Source organism: Drosophila elegans, unplaced genomic scaffold (genome assembly GCF_018152505.1).
Source record: "Drosophila elegans isolate 14027-0461.03 unplaced genomic scaffold, ASM1815250v1 contig_476, whole genome shotgun sequence".
Classification (NCBI taxonomy): Eukaryota; Metazoa; Arthropoda; class Insecta; order Diptera; family Drosophilidae; genus Drosophila; species Drosophila elegans.
In genome coordinates, this window is record NW_024545863.1 from 1,613,967 (window position 1) to 1,634,215 (window position 20,249).

General features: G+C 41.4%; 3 protein-coding genes across 15 annotated transcripts; 2 read left to right on the top strand and 1 right to left on the bottom strand.

Moving 5' to 3' along the window:
• The first annotated feature begins 409 nt into the window (after nucleotides 1-409).
• Nucleotides 410-10,024, top strand: LOC108148813 (phosphoribosyl pyrophosphate synthase-associated protein 2). 12 transcript variants are annotated; one of them, XM_017276059.2, is made up of 8 exons: nucleotides 410-485; nucleotides 7,052-7,288; nucleotides 7,349-7,637; nucleotides 7,697-7,863; nucleotides 8,752-8,808; nucleotides 9,119-9,263; nucleotides 9,336-9,482; nucleotides 9,550-10,024. In XM_017276059.2, the coding sequence occupies exons 2-8, from the start codon at nucleotides 7,092-7,094 to the stop codon at nucleotides 9,706-9,708; spliced, it is 1,161 nt and encodes a 386-aa protein (XP_017131548.1). In that variant the 5' UTR covers nucleotides 410-485; nucleotides 7,052-7,091; the 3' UTR covers nucleotides 9,709-10,024. The 12 variants fall into 12 exon arrangements, with proteins under 12 accessions (XP_017131548.1, XP_017131542.1, XP_017131552.1 ...); XM_017276053.2 differs by having other exon boundaries at nucleotides 448-686; XM_017276061.2 differs by lacking the exon at nucleotides 410-485 and adding an exon at nucleotides 499-514.
• Nucleotides 2,275-6,350, bottom strand: LOC108148812 (cytosolic carboxypeptidase 6). Of its 2 annotated transcripts, none has more exons than XM_017276050.2 (5): nucleotides 6,265-6,350; nucleotides 4,478-5,043; nucleotides 4,040-4,414; nucleotides 3,200-3,515; nucleotides 2,275-3,145 (listed from the first exon to the last, which is right to left on the bottom strand). In XM_017276050.2, exons 1-5 carry the CDS (start codon nucleotides 6,275-6,277, stop codon nucleotides 2,538-2,540), a joined length of 1,878 nt encoding a protein of 625 aa, XP_017131539.1. In that variant the 5' UTR covers nucleotides 6,278-6,350; the 3' UTR covers nucleotides 2,275-2,537. The 2 variants fall into 2 exon arrangements, with proteins under 2 accessions (XP_017131539.1, XP_017131540.1); XM_017276051.2 differs by lacking the exon at nucleotides 6,265-6,350 and adding an exon at nucleotides 5,434-5,494.
• A 6,268-nt stretch (nucleotides 10,025-16,292) lies between the features above and the next one.
• Nucleotides 16,293-20,076, top strand: LOC108148958 (sodium-independent sulfate anion transporter). The gene is made up of 4 exons (XM_017276293.2): nucleotides 16,293-17,667; nucleotides 18,381-18,683; nucleotides 18,751-18,896; nucleotides 19,326-20,076. The coding sequence occupies exons 1-4, from the start codon at nucleotides 16,536-16,538 to the stop codon at nucleotides 19,656-19,658; spliced, it is 1,914 nt and encodes a 637-aa protein (XP_017131782.1). The 5' UTR covers nucleotides 16,293-16,535; the 3' UTR covers nucleotides 19,659-20,076.
• The last annotated feature ends 173 nt before the right edge of the window (nucleotides 20,077-20,249 follow it).

Consider the following 20,249-nt stretch of genomic DNA (forward strand, 5'->3'; position numbering starts at 1 on the left):
TGATAAACAACTGAAGTAACCTTGTTTGACCCTATCGTTCCTATGACAGCTTTAGTTGTATCCTTTGCCCGTTCGGTTTTATGGCAGCTATAGGATATAGTCATCCGGTTCATTACTTATTTTTTGTTGCTTTTAACAATGAGGGTTTGAATTTTTTTCTTAAAAAGCACATCATTCCCTGTGCTGCAGATAGTGGATTTTTCCAAATTTTAGTTGCTTCAAAATCTGCAAAATTAAACTGAAATTAACATTGCTCATTAACATATTATCGTTAATGTAAACATATATTTTAATTAATTATGTTCAAAATATTATAAATGCCGGTTGAAGTGCTTCAGTGTGACGATATTATCGCGGCTTTCGTTTGGCCATCACTGAACAAATCTAAAGGTATCGATGAAAAAACAGCTGTCCAATCGATAAAATCTAACCGAATTATTCGCAAACATTTTGTTAACGTTTTCGGAAGTGTCGTGCAAAAAAGAGTAATTACTATTATTCTAGTTGATAGCGAGTGTGTGATTGTGCCTCTCTTTTTCTATAGAACCTCTATGCTTTTTTACTGCCGGCTAGAAACAGTTAAAAACAGGATATAAGCAAAAAAAAAAACATTAACATAACATAATAAACGCTAAAGAACAGTGAAATCGACAGAAAAAATACAACATGCTGCTGCAGCGGAACAAGTAAAATTTAAAAGCGGCTAATTTTTAGCTTAACCTTTTATTTTTGTGTGTTCCATGAGTAATTTAATTAGTGTCCCGCTGTTTGCGTGTGTCTGCCTTCTATTTATTTCTATTTCTTTATTCTCCCCGTAACTTTGTTTTTAACCCGTTTTCCGTATTTTTCCAGTGCCCGCGAAGATTTTAACCAGGTTGATGGATTTCAATTACATGTTCTGTTTGTCTAACCAATTTTTTATCAATTGCGTGCTAACAAGAGATATAAACCTCAACCCCTTTTTGTACTTTTTCTACTGGAATTTGTGTTTGCATTTTATTTTTAGCCTCGCTTTTGTTGTTGTGTTTGCCGTTCTAATTTTCGTTACTTCATAGCCTTTTGTCTCTCCCCTTTGTTTTGCTCTCCACTTTCTGTTCTCTCTCTCTTCTCTGTGTTCAATAAGAGAGTACACCGAGAGATGTTTCTTAATTATATTTTTATCATTTTGTACGACATCCTATATGATTATATTTTGGTATAAACATACAAGAAATTTGTTAAGTGCTTGCCAGCGTTCTTTTAAATATCTCTCAAATGCTTACAAAGCTAGAAGAGAGAATACACTCTTCATTGCTCTTTGTTTTGTTCTGTATTTTCTAATGCCCACGTTTCGACTATCCCCTATTGCAACAAAATAGTTGCTAACATAAGAGTACCCTTTAAATAACTTAAAATAAAACTAAATTTATTTTGTTTACTTTTTAGTACTTCCAATGTATACAGTTACTTGTTAGTTTCCACTCAAAACGGCAACCAGCTGTTTCCCACCATCACCACCTCACTTCAGCGATCTGGCAACGCTGCCCAGCCCTCGCTTTTTGCGCTCCACGCTGCCCACAGTGATTCGCTTTTATTTATAATAAAAAGAAGTGTAAAAAAGTGCCGTCGCACTGGCTTTTTTATTGATTCGGGTTCCGAATCGGTGTTAATTAAAAGCGTTAATCAGTCGGGAAGCTCACTTTTGGTCAGTCGCCAGCGAGTTGCGCTCTTATCAACACTTTTCGCGCGTGTTTTCCCTGCGTGAGTGAGTCTGCTGTATACTGCATTTCCATTTCCAAGGAGGTTATAAAATATCGTGTTTGATAAAAGATAAGATAAAAATGACCGCTAATCCATCTAATTATCGTTGAGTGATTGACTAAGACACTTCCACACTCACATGCGCTGCGAGTGGAATTTAGGAGCACTCAATTGGCTCACGGTTCTTTGTTTGCTGTAAATATGTAACTAAATAATTAAATTGTGTGATAAAAGCTCACATGTAGCCAATTGAGCGGAATATGTGTTTATGGTTTTTTGGTCTCGAGCCAGATTAAGAATAGGCAACAACAAGAAAGCTAGTGGAGATAAGCCAAATCACTCAAATGTATCACTCAATTGCCCGACTTGTTGCCCTTCGCTCGAATAACAGTTCGAATAACTGTTTGCTTAGAAGGACACAAAGGAGAGGGTGAATTAATTTTGATTGCATTTTACTTGTCTTAATACAAGATTAGATTGTGATTAAAATCTCAAAGTTTAACAGATCCAGTTTAAAGTTTTGTTCGCAAAAAACATTTTAACCAGGTTATTGAAAAGCATTACATACTCAGAAGAATTCCTATTAATATTTAAGAAATATGTGTATATATTACGATCCTACCCAACACAAGGCCAGTTAAATTACAATTGTTTATAGATTTATTGTTATAACTTTTAATTTAGAAAAACAAGCTAGAAGCTAGAAAAAAGACTTGAATATATCTAAAACAACTTATCACCCATTTCGGATCCATAACGATGGAGGTCACTAACCCTTTGCCATATCACCACTCATCCTATCTTCTGTCCGCGGCATCAAAACTATTGGACTTTAGTTTCAGGCTTCCCCTGGTTAGTTGATTTAAATCGATGATGGACAGATATGGTTTGGGAGGTACATTCACGGGCAAAGGAACTTCGATGGTGACCGCTGCTGACCTCTTGCCTTTCACCACACCTCCCCCTCCATGATCACTCCCCGTTTTTAGGGCTCCCAAGGCGAAGGGGGAGTACTGATCGTGTCCAGGATGTTGGGAGCAACTTGCTGTGGCCGCCCTTCTGTAGTTTCGATAGCCACTGAAACAGCTGCTGCCGGGGGCCAAAGGTCGAGCGGGTGAGAAGCCTCCCTCGTCAGAGGAACCACCTCCTCCTCCTCCGCCGCCGCCGCCCCCTGAATCGTAGCAGATACTGAGGTTGGTGTAGGCAATGGGGGCGTGGCATCGCGGCGTTTTTGGTCGAGGCTTCACCTCGTAGCGGGTTTTCGACCGGGATCTCGAGTGGTGGGCATGCCGGTTTCGCCCCCGACGTTTGCCCCGGACCTCAGTCACTATCGGCATGGGCAGGATATTGATGAAGCGGTAGTACTGCAGCAGTGTCCTTGCCAGATTTCTGCCAACTCGGTAATCTGGAAGACGAATGGGGTTTTATTTGGTAGAACATTTCCCCGACATATACTCACATCCATCCTCGTTGTACAGGGATATGGTCTTGCCATCTTTCAGGAAGTGACCCGCCATGGAGACCTCCAAAGTGTAGGCATTCACCGTATCACTGAGTCTCTCGCAACTGAATCTCCGCATACTGCCCGCCTTGCGTTCATCCGCATTGAACATCGTGTGATCCGCCACGTAATCCGGAGCATTGCTGGCAAAGAGTCGCGGGAACACCAGGTGCCTCTCGTACCTGTAGACATCCTCGTATGTGTTCCCGTATATAAAGCAGCCATGCATGCTGCTATTGGCGTGCAGATCGATCACAAAATCAATCTGATAGGTCTGTTATAATGGTCAAAAATTTAGATTGAGTGAGTACGTTGATAACCTTGTGATACTAGACTAAAAAAAGCTTTAATACATTAAATTTGGATTCTTAACTTTACATAGCTACATGATGAAACAAATTAATTTGTGTTTTTTTTATGTAAATCAATAAATGGTTTAAGCAATTTAACCGCGTTGAAATAACGTACTGGGAAGTATTAAAAAAATCAACTTTATTAATCACCTGTCGATTTGATAGTAAAAAGTATTCATCTTATTTAATAAATATCTAATATTTTGTCAAACAATTTTGTATGATAACTTAAAACATGTCACAAGCCACTGAACACGAAGGTGGCTATCATTTGGTGCGACGATAACGTTGTAAAACATACCTTAAAGTTTCTAGCTGATGACTAATTAGTATTAGTCTGATAATTGTCTGAGATATGTTAAAGCGTACACAAACAAACATTCGATTCTAACATAACCAGTAACACGGGGACACTTAAAATACTGCCCTTAAATTTTCAACTCACATCTGAATTATCCAACTCCTTCAGCATGCCCTTCACCGCGTGCAATTCCGGCTGCGTGAACTCTGACCCAATGTGCCAATTGCGATTCATGTCCTGGCCCATCAGATTGCAGCGATTGTTGCCGAGGAACACCCCATCCGGATTCACCATGGGCACAATCTTGAAGACGAAGTTATCCCTCAAGACCCCGGCAATGGGGTGGTTGCCCACAAGGAACTCGATCAAACCCTGGCACACATGGGAGGCTGGGGCTTCACTGGAATGCGTTCTGCATAGGATAACAATCACCCGGATAAAGCTGCGATCCAAGCGATTTGTGGAGCGCTGTTTGGAGGTCACATGGTCGATGGTCAGCAGGTCCACGTTGCGATTTTGCTAGAACAACACAATTATAAATATCTTGGGAATCAATTTAAGGAAGATCAGCTTCGGACTCACCAACGATTTAATAAGCACACTCCGAGTGAACCGCTTATCTGTTCCCTGCCTGGCATCAATTACATTCAAATACGACTGCAGACGGGAGTAGCTATATGGCCAAGCCAATGCAAACTGGTAGACATCCTCCTCCTTGTCGAAAATGAAAGCAAAGCTTAGCACATAGTGCCCTTGATGCATGGCCGATCGGTAAAAGAACACCTGTCGCTTGGGCAGCCTTTGCCATTTAGGTCTACTGGAACTTTTAACCAACGGAGTCAGTCCCGATGAAAACAGATTCCTGCTCTTGCTGATGTTTACAATGTGGAAGAGCACTCGCTGATCTTGTTTCACATTGTCCACGGTGAAGTTGAACCAGAAGCGAAAGCGTGGATTACAGGTGTCTGGTCTCAGAAACAAATCGTACTCGAATTCGCCCACCAGCTCCGCCTTCCCCAGGTTTCCCGTTTCAAAAGCCGCATCGAAACAGAGATGACCTCTCTTGGCCTTGCCGCTCTGGCCGGGCGGTCGGATGATAACCCGGGAAACGTTGCCCAGACCGCCCTCTCCATCGCTGTCTTCACTGTCTGTAAAGGAACATAAACTCAAATGAATAAGATATGGGAATTCTTCATAAAGAAAATATAATCCAGAAAGAGAACTGAGCACTAAAAGTCTCAAATTCTGATTATAGAACTTGTTGATAGAAATCAAAAGCAGAATTGATAGGGTATTTCCAAATTTCTGAATTTGTTTCTAATCAGTTCTCTAAGCACAAACAGTCTAAAATTTCAATATATATACATTCTGATCTTAGAACTTTTGCGGTGTTCCTTTTTAAACTTGTTGATACGTATCAAAAACTAAACTAATAGTGTGTTTCCGAAAATACGAATTTGTTCTTGATCTTAGCCTCTGTAATCTATGTGACTATCACTCGCATCACTAAATTTGTAAACTTAGATCACTTTTAGTACCATCTGAGCCGCGTTCGTACATGCTCGTGTGCTGCAGTGGATCGCAGGCTATTCCCAACATGATGATTCCTCTTCGCTAATGCGTCTTTCTCTGGCAAAAATCTAGGTTTTTCTAATGTAACTGAACCGAGTGAAGTGGTCGTAATCCTTCGAGTTTTCTGCCTTAGCTTGGCCTGTCATAACTTTCTTGGCCTGAGGGGCCCAGTCCTCCTAAATCCCACCCAGCTGCTATCTTTAAACCAAGGCATCTTCTCCTCATCCCGCTACTAACTTCCTTGTGCCACATATGCGTGCCGCAAGTTTTCATTGCATTCGCTGCACCTGCCAACGCCTTTTAGGTGAGCTTCAAACAACTCGAGACGTCAAACGTCTAAAATTGAATAGTCGCCTCGCGGTTGCGTCGGCCCCCAGACTAAAACCAAACCAATCCTGAGTTGAGCCGCCGGTGGTGAATGTCTCGAGGTGTGAAAGGTCTTGAAATAGCTTCATTTATACTCTAACTTGGGGTCAAGTCAATGTATTGATCAAAAAACACGTCATGGCTCGGTAAAAATTAAATTAAAAGGGTTTGCAAAATCTTTAAATTTAAAAAACTTATTTCATATTCTTTCTACTGAAAATGATTTGTTTTCAATTTAAAATAATCACATAAATTACTTGGAAGCAATCCATAATAGCTCTTTGTTTAGCTTTGTAAATTTAACTTTTATTTCACTTGAGTAATTGACCTATCATATGCTTTTTCACTTTAGTGCATTTAATCCTCGTTCTGCTGGCGAAATTCTTTCAAACTCCTTATCGCTGGCGCACATTTATGGCCATTTCACTTACCTGAATCACCCATTTTGCCGCCTCAACCCATAAACTTCTCTTTGCTTTGCGGCTGCTTTCCTTGGAGTGTCAGCTCAGTGACCCGGGGCAGGATCAAAAATAGAAATTCAATTAGCCACCGCCTGCTTAGAGCTCCGACCTGGCCTTTCACTTTTCTCGAGTGCTCGAGTGGGGCACCTCAAGACGAGGAAGTCGCGTGCGAGGTCTTGGCGCTAGAGGTCGATCTCTATCTGCTAATCCTGGGCAGCTCCTGGTCGCTTCTCGCCGCTATCTCCGCACCGCACTGACTGCCTTGGAATCCGGGCTGCGGATTCCGGAACCGTGATTCGCATGTTGGCACTTTGACGTTGCCACGCCACTCACGTGTGTCGCCCGCTGTTTGGTCGATAATTCGCAGTAGTTTCCGGCTAGGGGCTTTGGTTCGCCTGTGGTTTTCGGTTCCGCCGCAGCGAGAGCAGTTCCCAGAGCTGGGCAGCCGAGAGGAGCGGCAGCAGGACCAATTGCGTTCAACCGGGGGCTATTTGGTTCACTGGGGCTAATCGATACGGTCGCACATCGCAACGTGGGCACCGTAACGACTGCGTGTGTGTTACTTTAACGATTATGTCAGTGAATGAACCCGGCAACACCCCATTTGCTTAACCCATAATACAGAAATAAAAAGCCTTAGACAGCATGTCCAAACGCAGGTAGCTTAACCCCTTAACCCCATTGTTAATGTTTTGTTATGGTTTTGATTTGTGCTTTCATTGTTTTAAATTGTATTAATCATTTTAATCCCTTACAGATTAGGCAGCGTAAGGCCACCAAAGCGTTGCAGGAGCGACATGGACAACACCTCCACCTCGGACATTGTCATCATCAATGGCAACTCGCATCCGGATCTGGCCAACATGGTGGCCGAGCGAATGGGCATTAAGAACGGTGGATGTTCCGTGTTCCACAAGTCCAATCGGGAGACAATTGTGGAGATAAGTGATTCCGTAAGAGGCAAGGACATCTACATAATCCAAACGGGCACTAAGTAAGCAATATGCGACTGATACTAATCCTAAGATTGACTAGCTTCTTCTTCGTATTAAAGGGATGCCAACAACAACATCATGGAGCTGCTGATCATGGCCTATGCCTGCAAGACTTCCTCGGCCCGTTCGATTGTGGGAGTGATTCCATACTTGCCATATTCCAAGCAGTGCAAGATGCGCAAGCGCGGCTGCATCGTGTCCAAGCTGCTGGCCAAGATGATGTGCACTTCGGGCCTGACGCACATCATCACCATGGATCTGCACCAGAAGGAGATCCAGGGATTCTTCGACATACCCGTGGACAATCTGAGGGCATCGCCTTTTCTGCTCCAATACATTCAGGAGAGCGTGAGTACTCTTTGGGTACTCTTCACTTCGAATGAAATTAAACTTAAGACTCGTTCAAGATTCCCGACTATCGCAACTCGGTGATTGTGGCCCGCAATCCGGGCGTGGCCAAAAAGGCCAACTCCTATGCGGAGCGACTGCGTCTTGGTCTGGCCGTCATTCACGGAGAACAGAAGGAGACCGATGCCGATGAGGTCGACGGTCGGTACTCCCCTCCACCGACCAGGTGAGTTGCCTTCCCCTAATCTTAAAAGCAGGCCTCGCTGATTATTTATTTAAGTTGTTCGGTCTTTTGTTTGATCTAGTAGCTATTTAATTTTGATTTGCTGTTAGCTTCTATGATTACTTACTGTGTTTCTAGAGCTTATTTCTATGACTGAAACTGAAAGACCTTGATATCAAATATCCTGCTTTTTGCACTAGACTCTGTTTCGTTAATTGAAGAGCACTCGAATGTCGATCATCCATTCCTCACCCCGTATTATATATCACCCATATTTTATCCCCATTGACACGTTTTAAAACATATAAAATAAAAATAGAGCATAAATGACTCAAGATTTTTTTGTAATGTGTACAATTTGCAAACGCATTTAATCTAATCGGATTAATACATATGTCACTGCCTCAATTTAATAAGTAACATAATATTGATCGATTAAAATAATCTTTATTAGCTGTTTTTGTAAGACCGCTAATGAATTGCTAAGCTAATTAGTTTGATAAGAAATCTTATTTTAAACTTGTTATTATTCATTTAGCGAATATTAGTACCCATACTTACCTATTACTTAAAAATGCACGTAACTTTCAATTGACAAATGCTTTGACATAATAGTTGCAGCTTCTGTCAGTGGCTTCTGTTCGTACTTCACAGCCAAGGCAGTCACTTAATTGCTATATCCGATAGATTGATTATTATTATTATTGACTTTTTAAGTGTTTTCGTAGTTTACGTTTTGGAAATGTTATTGTTTTATTTTTACGCTCCGCACATGCCACTATAAAAACCTCGAAACTTTTTTAAGGGCATGGGGAGCAGCCCACTTGTCAAAATTTCAAATCCAAAGAAACAGAAAAACAATCGAAATTTCTCTTTATTTGTGTTATGCAGTGCGTATAGCAATTTATTAGGAAATTCAGTTGAAATGTGCTTACCAGCGGCACCTAGGTTCGTATTTTTAACTATTGTTTAATTTTAGTTAAATTATAATTTTTTAATCAACTGCCATTTGTACTTTTTTTCCCCAACAACCACGCGCCACTCCACCAAATTTCCCCACCCACCCACATGATTCTTTTCTTTTTTGGTTTCGATAACGATTCGACCAATGAAATGCACCACCACTTCTACAAAAACCAACCCACAATGTACCACAATGTACCACAATGTACCACAATGTACCACAATGCACCACATTGCACCACATTGCACCACTCGAATCACAATCCTCGTGAAACTGCCGCACACTAACCACTAGAAACTCTACTCCACAACACGCCCCAACCAGCAGCACCCGGCAGCGAACCACCTCGGTGTCGGTGGGTGTTCCGGAGCACATTGTCAAGGTGAAGCCACCACTGACCATTGTGGGAGATGTCAGCGGACGCATCGCCATCATGGTGGTGAGTATTTGTTTCCACATGGAATATATATCTTAAGGGTTTTGTTATAAATTCCTACCTTTACGATCCCAGGATGACCTGATCGATGATGTCCAGGCCTTTGTGGCCGCCGCCGAGATGCTAAAGGAGCATGGAGCCTGCAAGATCTACGTGCTGGCCACGCATGGTCTGCTTAGTTCGGATGCACCGCGTCTGCTGGAAGAGTCGCCTATTGATGAGGTGGGTCTGGGAGTTAATAAGCCTGTTTCCTCATTTATAACTGATTTTATATTGCATCCCATCATAGATCGTTGTCACCAATACCATTCCACACGAGATCCAGAAGCTGCAGTGCCATAAGATCAAGACGATCGACATATCCATTCTGATTGCTGAGGCCATACGCCGCATCCACAACAAGGAGTCGATGTCCTATCTCTTCCGCAACGTAACGCTGGAGGATTAGGACGCATATCCACACACACACACAAACACTCACAGCCCCTAGTTCACCGCTTGAAGTCACAAAATTAGTGTTGCAACCGGCTCCGTAACGGGACGGTTTTTGTTTGTTTATCGCTTTTAGACTATCATTGGAAAGTGCGCCCAGCGGGCGTTTGCTCAAATAAAACCAAAATGGATGATCCAACATACTGTAGCATACTTATAGGCCCCACACTATACTCTACACTGTGCGTTCATCGAAGGTTAATCACTTTCTTCTAGTTATTAAGTCAAAGATCCCACAACTTTGTCCAAATAAAAGCTGATTGTACTCAAAACTGTGGAAAGTTTTGGGGCCTCATAAAGGTGCCATCGGGTAGCACTTGACGCTTGTCTTAATTTATGGCCCTCGTCGAAATGGAAACCTCTTAATTGAGTAGCCCCGTTCCAGGTCGTAAATCATCATATGGACGGACGCAAGTTGCAGCCGTAAATTCATCCGCTTTGCATTCTGCGCTGGCCTGTTCGGCAAATAAAGTACCAGACAGATGTCTCGCATCGGTCTTATTTGACAAATATTGTTGCGGAAACGAGTGCAGAGCAGATAAGATAGCGCATCCATCGCCGTGCAATTTCTCGTAACAAGAAAACCTAACCGGAGAATCCCGCTTAGGCAAGTGGCTCATACATAAATCATGGTCCATTAATCAAGCATCAGATATGTCAGTCCCTATCTTACAGCACCTCGAAGTCGGTAAATTTGCATTGCTAAATGCGTCGAGAGGGACGACTGAGGAATGCGGTTTCTGGCGGCGGTGACGAGATTGGATGGGATTCATAGACCCAATATTTGGGCCCTCCCATTGGCGCATATTTGCCAGGTCTCCGCCTAGGCCAAGTGCGATAAACTCCGTGCTGTTTGTCCGCCAGAAAGACAAACAGAAATTGTGCTACAGTTTTTTAGCGCGACACTTGCTGCCTTTTTTTTTTATCGCAAACAAAAACATTGTAAAGCTCAAGCTTATCCCACAAATTACAGGCACCTGCTGGATTTGAATTGAATTGAGTGGCATAAACAAATGCAAATCAAGCCCTAGTCGAGATCGAATGGGGTATCTCGTTCCCCTTTGAATTTCTCAGCCGCCTACGACGAGTCACGTGAAGCAGCCGCATTGCGCATACGCCATGTTAGCCATGCTTTGCTTTGCTTTGGCGTGCATTGAACCGACTTCCGTCAGGGGATTTTTTTTTTTTGTGTTTATACCTACACCACTCGTTAACAGTCCATCACATTTTACTTTTAATAGAGTCTGTCGGCTAATTTGTTTTATCATTCGCACAGCATTCCAATTGCAATGCCAATTGTTTGTACCCGATAACCGTTGACTCCGTTTGTTGTTTCCGCTTTTTGTTTCTCTTGTTTGACTTTTTGTTTATCACCCCGAAATTGATTTGTTAATTTGCCCGGCTTGTTGGCAGCTCATTAGCACGACACTTTGGGCCCATAAACTGATTGGCTCGAACGCCAACGCTTTAGCACCTCTCAATTGTCTAAAATATAATGGGTCATAATCTGGATTGCACGCTCCGATGGCTCCTGTGTGTGGATGTACTGCCCATAATGATTATTGGCTGCCTGCGGGGGGAATTGTATTCCCCAAATATTCCGATGATTTGCGTTTTGTCTGGCAGAACGAATCAATTCGAATGGAGCGGCAAAAACAAACTAGTCACACGACCTGGCCCGCTGGCCATTCGGAATTACCATTTTGATGATATGGAATATGCTTTAAATTTAAATAAGCGCCGCTGGGGTTACTCAATGGCGGGTTAGGTCTTTCGATTCAGTTCAAAATTCTAAGAAATCACTTTTGGGTTTTTTCTAGGTTTTAATATGTATTTTTTAGGTTCTTTATTAGGACCTTATCAAATTTAGTTCTAATGAATTAAAATTGATTTATTCAGCTTGTGGGTTGAGCAAATAGATGAAAACCAAACATTCCTTATCAAAAACTATGAAAGACTATTTAAAAGCAAATATTAATATTGGTTTATTGACAACATTTATGTACTTAGTTTTGCCCTTTCCCATTATTGAGTTACAGTCGAGCAACTTTCGCCATAGCTTTTGAGTACCCCTGATGAGTGTGTGTTATGGATAAAAATATACGAGTGCCAGATGCCCAAGTGTTATTGTTTTTTTTTTTTGTGCTGAGGTATATATCTACATTTTGTTTTCTTCTGGCTCGGTCATGTGACCAAATTAATTCAGTTTCGTTGCCACTGCGGTTAATGCCGTGATAAAAAATAAACGAGCTACGCCTCTTCTTTCCACTCCCCCAAACTGCTCACCGGATGAAAGCGGTTCGGATCACGTGAGAAGATGTGCAATCAATATAAAAGTGGATTGGTCATTCTGGCGGGGATTCCTGGGTCGAGTTTTGACCAGGATTAGCCCCCGATCTCTGGTCGTCATTGAACTTGGTCCGTGACACACTTTCCGCCAGCTTCCTTCATCCGAAATGCTCCGAAAGCTGGACAGGCTGACCTCAGAATGTCTCGTAAACTCAGACCGATCATAAATTTTGGTTACCCGATCGACGGGTTTGAGTCACGTGAAGCCTTACGTCGGGTACTTTACACGCTCCAATGCAGTCCGCTGCAAATGGGCGGCAAAGGGGGCGGGGCAGACGCTTGATCAGCTTGCGTAATGTTTGGGATCTTAAACAATTTACTGAATGCACAATTAACCGTTTTATTTGAGCAGCGATTGTCATTCATTGCAATTGTTTGAGCTTAACTTAAACTTTGTTTACCCGCCTGTCAATGCAGTTTCAGATCCAAAGATACCGATGCACAGGGAATAATTAGTCAAGAATAAAAAAATTATTTGTTTTATAGTATTATTTTCTTAATAAATAAAATCAATAAAATAATAATAATAACTATTTGTGATTTTTTTATATGTTGCGTTTCTATGCGATGCATTTTAAGTATTTGTATTTTGTAAGAATTTTATTCTTGTAGCTTTTTATCTTGGGTTTTGGATTATCATCATGATGTGAAATCATTAAATTCTTTGTTCATAAATATATTGCTCATTCAAACAAAGAAAACTGTTTACTGAAAGTTGTATATTAATGACACAATTATTTTTTTTTGCTCTTATTTAATATGTTTAGTCTACAAATAAAACATTTTACTGACCATCGGGAACCCAAATTATAATGATTTTTCACTCTGTACGAGTACAGTTAACCTACGTGTTGTCCATGTTTTATTGTGAGCCATAAGCAGTGCATACAAATGGACAAGCCTTTCCGACATGTGACCCTCAAGGAGAGATGAGTTTCCCCTTATCAAAATACCCGCACACCTTGAGATTCCAGCGGACAGATAACTGCCGAAATCTGGCCATGCTCAAGGGCCGCCAAATAGCATATATATAGATATACATATATATAATCTCACCTTAAGTAGGCCGCCCACGCGCAAACAAGATTTATGAGGCGGTCCAAAGACCCAAGAAGAGGCCTCAAACTGCTGCGGAATATGCTTGTTTTTCAAGATGATAGAAGAGAAAATAACGGGGAGATAGCTTAACGTTAAACACACAATTATCCGCACGCCAGCAAAATTAAAAGCAAATTAAATTTGCTCAAAATTATAATTGACTTGCTGGCGGGTTAGCTATGTACATTTAATTGTTGCCTAATGTGTTTTTGCTCACCGTTTCCCTTCGGGGGGCTTACTCTGCGTATGAGTAATGCAAATTGACCGCACAAGTGTTACATATCCCACTGCGACACATAATCACCGCCCAATCACAATCACCTGAACAAGTCAGCGACCTATAAATATTCATAACAAATGCCGCGAAAGTATCCCAGCAATGCCGATCTGGCAGAGATCAATTGTTACGCCAGATCGATATACAGTTGTGGTCAAAACGATACCTCTAAAAATTACGCTTTCTTTAATACATAAAAATAATAGACTTTTATTTATTTCAGTCAAAATATGGTGCCCTTTAAATTCCATAAATTATCATGACTGATTATTATATTTAATCTTTAGTAGGCAATTTAAGCTCTAATCATTTAATTGATTGATGATAGTTTAAGCTTGTTCTCTATTACCTAATTTTTAATGATAATTCTATTATTTGAAAATTTTTTCATCATACCAGACTTAATGTCTGTGCGAAATGACAAAGCGAAAACTTTTAACAAGAAATAGATCAGTTATTGTAACAGGGTTAATAATGGTAAAAAAAAAAACAAGAATAAAAAGATATATTGAAACATGGCAGCACCAATTTTTTTACCTTTATTGTGTGTTGTATTACAAATTCACCGGAGGAGGAATCTCGAAGGGTATTCCCACAATGAAAAGAGAAGGTTAAGTGTGAAATTCCCAGGAGAAGGGCAACCATTCTTCGACCTTCGAATAAAAGTTATTTTGATTTTCATTAGTCTGTTTGGATCATAGTTCCCTACTTAGTCGTTTTCGATTCTGCGCCATCGATCAGCCGCCTGACGTGTGTTTGCCATTTGGGGAGAAGACTGAGCTCGGGACTTCAAAGTGACTAGTTACAAGTGATTGATAACCAGCCAGTCTTTAAGCCGCAATTTCTGAGGGCTTCCAGACTGACCCAGACAAACAGCAGATGACATGCAGCCAGAGCGTGTCGTTGAGGAAAATCCCAAACGAAAAAAAAACCACCACCTTTGGATTCCCCAAGTTTGGGATTCTGCAGAAAAACTCTTGGCATGCAAATGGGGTCGATCCAAGCCAGAAGTGTCGCGCAGATAAAACCAGTCCGGAAACCAGACTCTTTGAAGGGGTTTTCTCATACATATTAACGGCAAACTTACATTACAAACCTAATTGGTTGATGATTTATGCGACCAACAGTTGATGGACAGATTGACAGGCTAACCCGTTCAAAGTGATGCCAAAATAGTCAATATCTTAACTACTCAGGGCGGAGTGGAGCACTCCGTAGCTCCCGGCAAATTCCGGCCATTATCTCGGCCGTATACTTGATTTATGGAACGCACTCTTCCAACTGATTTATATGCGCTGTGTACCAATGACTGATTGATTTCCCGTGTCGAAAAACGATAGACGCCAGTAGCACGCGATTGTAGGCGGCCATAAAGATATAGGGGGCTAAGAAGTTGGGCCACTTTTTGCCAAGTTTCGATTTTTTTTCATCTGTTGAAAATAAGTAAAAATCACTTTGAGAGCCGTTCATCCAAAACGAGATTTGCATTTCCATTTTTCATTAATATTCATTCGATTTGTTTATTGCAAGTGCTAAAAAGCCTGAGAAATTTGCAAAGCTCATGGGAAGATTAAAACAGACCAAGAAACCTTTAAGCCTGGCCTCCATCGGTTAACAAGAAATCCAGGGTGTGAAAATCCGATTTATTAGCATGCAATAAAATACGCTTCTGGAATCGTAATGCTGCGTTCCGTTGTGGTTCCCATGTTCAGTGTCAGCACGTGCGGAAAAATCACAACACAGAATGTTGATTTTCCAAAGCCAAAAGCTAACAAAGGCGAGATGACTTTGAAAATACCCTGTACTTATAAAATATATGATTTAAACATCCTTAAATAACTAATGTTTTATATTTTTGACTTCATTACTAAACATTCAAGTTCGAAATTTGCAAGGAAAGCAGGAAGAATTAAATTTATTAATATTTGTTCAATTTTTTAATATATATTGGCAGTGTCATTTATCTACAAGGTAGATATCAAATATGAATGGATAACTACTAGCCAGATAAACAGCAGTAAAAATATTAACAACTTGTTTTCATTGCAGTATAAAATGCATAATGTAAGAAATTATTAAATACCCTGTACTTACGTACATTCGAAGCTAATTGCTCAAGAAGCTTTATAGATAATGTTGATAATGAGATTAAAGTGAGATATAAGTTTACTTAGGTGGATAACTGCATTCGGAAATAATCCTAATTAACTTCTGGAATGTTGATCTTTTACATTTTTCACGAAATTTTAACAATGAAATAATAGAGAGGTATTTTAAATACTTAACTTAACTTCATAAAAAGATTATAGTTGGAATATAAATTATCTAAGTGGTTTCCCATTATGGGAAGTACCCTTATACTGTTTTGTAAAATATTTATAGTTATTTTTATTTATGGGGATTGTTTGTATGTTTTGCGAATACTTCGGCTGTCTTAATATCTGCACCCAAACCCTACGTTCTTATCTATACCCATATAGACCTCCCACAAACCTCTTGTCTCACATGCTGGGCCTGTCCCATGTTCCTCCCACTCGGCGGGTTACCGATCTGGCCGCGTCATTTTCATTTCTTTGGGCGATTACACGACTGGCCCGCCAAGATGAAAAGCCCTCGGTTCGAGGTGCTGGTGGTGATCGCTGGAGAGCCGGTTTCGGTTTCGGTTTCGATCGAGAGTGGAGCGGAGCGGAGAGAAGCGAAGATTTCTCATAACGAAAGCCGGCGGATAGTCTCGAATGCGTTGCCAGCGAATCGCGAATTTCGCGGCGACCCACGACGATGCCTATTTACTATATAATCGGTGCCCAGCAGGCGGGCGGTGTTAGTGCTGCTCTTTCTGCGGCTTCAAATCATTCCCTCAGTGGATGGCCACGCGATCGGTTCGGTGTTTGGTGTCAGCGTATCGGTTTCCCTGTGCAGACTCAGATTCAGATTCAGACTAAGGTTCAGCGTCAGTGTCAGTGTCGTTGCGAGTGAGAGTGTGATGAAGCCTTAGAAACTAAGGAAATCCCACAGCTAAACATAAAACCCACAAATACAGTTTAAATAAGCGATTAAAAATGAGCCAAAGAGGTGACGGCGGTCACACGAACAGTGGCTTTAATGGCGGCTCAGAGGTGTCCCTGGATATACCCACCAATACGCTGTATCACACCTCCAGGGATTGCATAGTTCAGGAGGAGCAGGGTCCGAACGAGAGCTGCCTGGAGGGCACTCAGAGCTGCTGCTCGAGTCTCTGGTCCAATATCTTCAGGAAGAAAACGCTGTACAAGCGATTCCCCATTCTTGTGTGGCTGCCGCAGTACAAAAAGGATTACATATTCGGCGATATTGTGGCGGGCATATCGGTGGCCTTGACTGTGATTCCCCAGGCTCTGGCCTATGCTGGCATAGCAGGATTGGATCTGCAATATGGCTTGTATGCCTGCTTCCTGGGCTGCTTCATATACATATTCATTGGATCCAGCAAGGATGTGCCCATAGGACCTACGGCTATATCGGCATTGTTATCCTTTCAAATTGCCGGAGGCAGTTGGCAGGTGGCCACGTTGCTGACCTTTCTCACGGGACTCATAGAGATCCTGATGGGTGTCTTTCGGCTGGGATTCCTCATTGACTTCGTATCGGGACCTGTGGGAGCGGGATTCACCAGTGCCGTATCCTTGATCATCTTCAGCTCCCAGATGAAGGACTTTTTGGGCATCAAGACCAGTGGAAATACCTTCCTGCAAGTGTGGATTAGTATTGTGAATGATATACACAACATCAGCTGGCCGGACTTTATACTGGGTCTTATTTGTATTACCCTGTTGCTGAGTTTAAGAGCCTTAGCCAGCTTCAGTTTGGGTCCCAAGGAGGGAAAAAGCGCCACCCAAAGACTACTAACTGGCATTTTCTGGACCATTGGAACGGCCCGAAATGCTCTTTTGGTTTGTGGAACTGCTGGCCTTGGCTACTGGTTGTTTGTGAATGGCAAGGAGAATCTTGTGAGGACAGTTGGATTCGTGCCCAAGGGATTGCCCTCCTTCCAACCACCACCATTCCACATGGATGCTGTGATCAACGAGACCACTGGAGAGGTCCTTCAAGAGGCCCAGAGCTTCTGGGACATGGTCAGTACCTTGGGATCCGGACTCATTGTGGTCCCCCTGATTGCCCTTCTGGAAACGATGGCTGTTGTTCAAGCTTTTGGTGAGTTATTCTTCAATTTGTGGTTTATTTGGAAAATACATTTTCATAAAAATGCGATTCTGATCTGGTTCTTCCCCAACAAGTTCAAGCATCTTAAAAATTCGAGTAGGAAATGAATCATCTTTAATTAGTTTTCATTAAGAGCTTGTTTTTAAATCAGACTGACGAAAACAACGTGTTTTAGTTTAAACACTCGGAGCTTGTAGTTCACGATTAGTGTCAACATTTTAACGGCATGTGCGAATTTTATTTAAATGTGTTCTGAATTGATTAATAAATGGTTGGGGTATTGAAAGAAACCAAAATTTATTAGTTTCCATAGAATTCTTATAATATGTCTTTATCAATGTTTTCAAGAAAATATTTGTGTGTGCGTTTTTTACTTTAATTTTATTATTTGTAGTTTTTCTGTAAAAAAATATTTATATATGTAATTTTTTTTTAATAATAAATTAAATTTATGGATTGACCCCAACCGCCAAGCTAATAAATAAAACGTGACGGCAGTCACACTTTTGTAATTAAAACCGATCATAATTAATATAACAATTAAGATTGTGATCCAAACTGCGAATTGGGTGCTTCGTCATTTAAAGTGTAGTCATGTTTTTAGTCCCTTAATTATTCTGGGGAAGAACACTTCGTTTATATTTGACTGATATATTTATTTTGACTTGATTATAGTTTCCTCTTTGCTTGTATTTTCCCTACAGCCGATGGAAAACCCACGGATGCCACTCAGGAGCTGATAGCCTCCGGGGTCTGCAATGTGGCCAACTCCTTTGTCCAGGGACTTAGGAGCAATGGAGGCATTGCCAGAGGAGCGATCCTTAATGCCAGTGGAGTGAGGACCCAGCTGTCCAATCTGTACACCAGTGTGATCGTGATCATCGCACTGCTCTACCTCACGCCCTGCTTTTACTACATTCCTAAGGCGGCACTGGCCTCTATTATTATAGCGGCGGTGATCTTCATGGTGCAGTACCGAGTGATCAAGCCCATGTGGCACAGTAAGAGTGAGTTAAAAATAGATCAATTTATAAAAAGAAGCGCTTTGTGACTACGTGATTTTCCTGCCAACAGAGACGGATCTCATTCCCGGCTTGGGCGCCTTTTTTGCCTGTTTGGTACTGCCCCTGCAACTGGGAATACTCGTGGGGATCGGCATCAACGTCGTCTTTATTCTCTATCAGGCAGCCAGGCCCAAGCTGCGCATCGAAACACTGGCGGTGAGTCATCGTCATCCCACTTAAGTTGATAAGAAGGTCTTTGGTATCTTATTTTAAAGTATCTCAAGAATAACGTTTGCATCTAAAAGTATGCTATAGAACCTTATAAATAAGGATGTTAGTAAATGGTATTAATGGTATTTGAAACTAAATTTCTCAAATTTGCTGAAATCTATTTAGATAGTTAAGTTTCAGTTGATTAATTAAGATCGATAATAGTTCAAAAACAATTTTCTTTTGAATGTAAAATTAAAATATCACTAGTAATAGCAAATAATGTAACCAAGAAACTATATTGTTAATCAATTTGCTTAAAATTTTTGCTTTTGACAATTTAATTTTACATTTAATGGTAGCTTTCAATTTAAACTAAGTATAAAAGCTAAAGAAAATAAATTCCTGTTACTAAGAATTCCCTTTCCATTACAGACGACTACTGGCCTGAAGTACCTTATGCTAACGCCCGATCGCTGCCTGATCTTCCCCTCGATGGAGTTTGTGCGCAAGGTGATCAACAAGCAGGGTCAGAAGTCCACTCTGCCAGTGGTCATTGATTGCACCCACATTTATGGAGCGGATTTCACAGCCGCCAAGGTTATTTCGACCATGGTCATGGACTTCAAGCTGCGCGAACAGCCATTGTTCTTCTACAACCTGCAGACGCGGGTGGCTCAGGTTTTCGAAGGACTCAACAAGGATCTGGTGGTCATTTACGACATCACCACTCTGCATGCGAAACTTTCGGAGAAGTCGTCGATCTGAGGGATCCAAAGAAACCGGAGGGAGATCAACGCTGCAACCTCGTCATGCGATAGTCTTAATCTAATCTCGCCCTAAGTCTCTGTTTAAACTTAAGCTCTAAATAAGTATTAGCTTAGTTTTGCCCACCGAGGCCAGCGACTAAATTGTTGGGCTGCCCACGCTCATCGCCTTAGTGGAAGGTATCATTCCATTTGGCTAGCTCACCTTAATTAGCATTTAAGTTGTGGCCATCTTCGACCATCCGCAGATGTCTGCACAATATTTATTTGGCCTCTAAAGCTGTGAATTTCGCTGAGCGAAATGTCAGAGCCAGAGTTCCTCCCACCCGCGAGTTTGCCGCTGTCCATAGTATTATTTACGAATAGCGAACGAAGAGTATTAGCATAAGTACTTAAATAAATCAAGTAAATATAATATATTCAACTGTTTTAATAGAAGAGAAATTACCTCACTTTTGCTTTACTTTGTTTTTTAATGTTATTTAGACGGTTTGCCTACTTTGTACACTTTCCCTTTCATCACATTGGTTTTCATCAATTTGAAAATATAACTTCTGGTAAGTTGTTACCAATTCCTCTGTTATTTATTTGG

Excerpts from the sequence above, each read along its gene's own strand:
- LOC108148812 (XM_017276051.2), bottom strand. The coding sequence starts at position 5,494 with ATGTTGGGAATAGCCTGCGATCCACTGCAGCACACGAGCATGTACGAA. Across the intron at positions 4,415-4,477 it reads GTGTGCTTATTAAATCGTTG|CAAAATCGCAACGTGGACCT; the intron begins GTGAGTCCGAAG and ends GTGTTGTTCTAG. Across the intron at positions 3,146-3,199 it reads CCTGTACAACGAGGATGGAT|ATTACCGAGTTGGCAGAAAT; the intron begins GTGAGTATATGT and ends TTCGTCTTCCAG.
- LOC108148813 (XM_017276053.2), top strand. The coding sequence starts at position 667 with ATGCTGCTGCAGCGGAACAA. Across the intron at positions 687-7,051 it reads ATGCTGCTGCAGCGGAACAA|ATTAGGCAGCGTAAGGCCAC; the intron begins GTAAAATTTAAA and ends AATCCCTTACAG. Across the intron at positions 9,483-9,549 it reads AAGAGTCGCCTATTGATGAG|ATCGTTGTCACCAATACCAT; the intron begins GTGGGTCTGGGA and ends ATCCCATCATAG.
- LOC108148958 (XM_017276293.2), top strand. The coding sequence starts at position 16,536 with ATGAGCCAAAGAGGTGACGGCGGTCACACGAACAGTGGCTTTAATGGC. Across the intron at positions 17,668-18,380 it reads GGCTGTTGTTCAAGCTTTTG|CCGATGGAAAACCCACGGAT; the intron begins GTGAGTTATTCT and ends TTTTCCCTACAG. Across the intron at positions 18,897-19,325 it reads TGCGCATCGAAACACTGGCG|ACGACTACTGGCCTGAAGTA; the intron begins GTGAGTCATCGT and ends TTTCCATTACAG.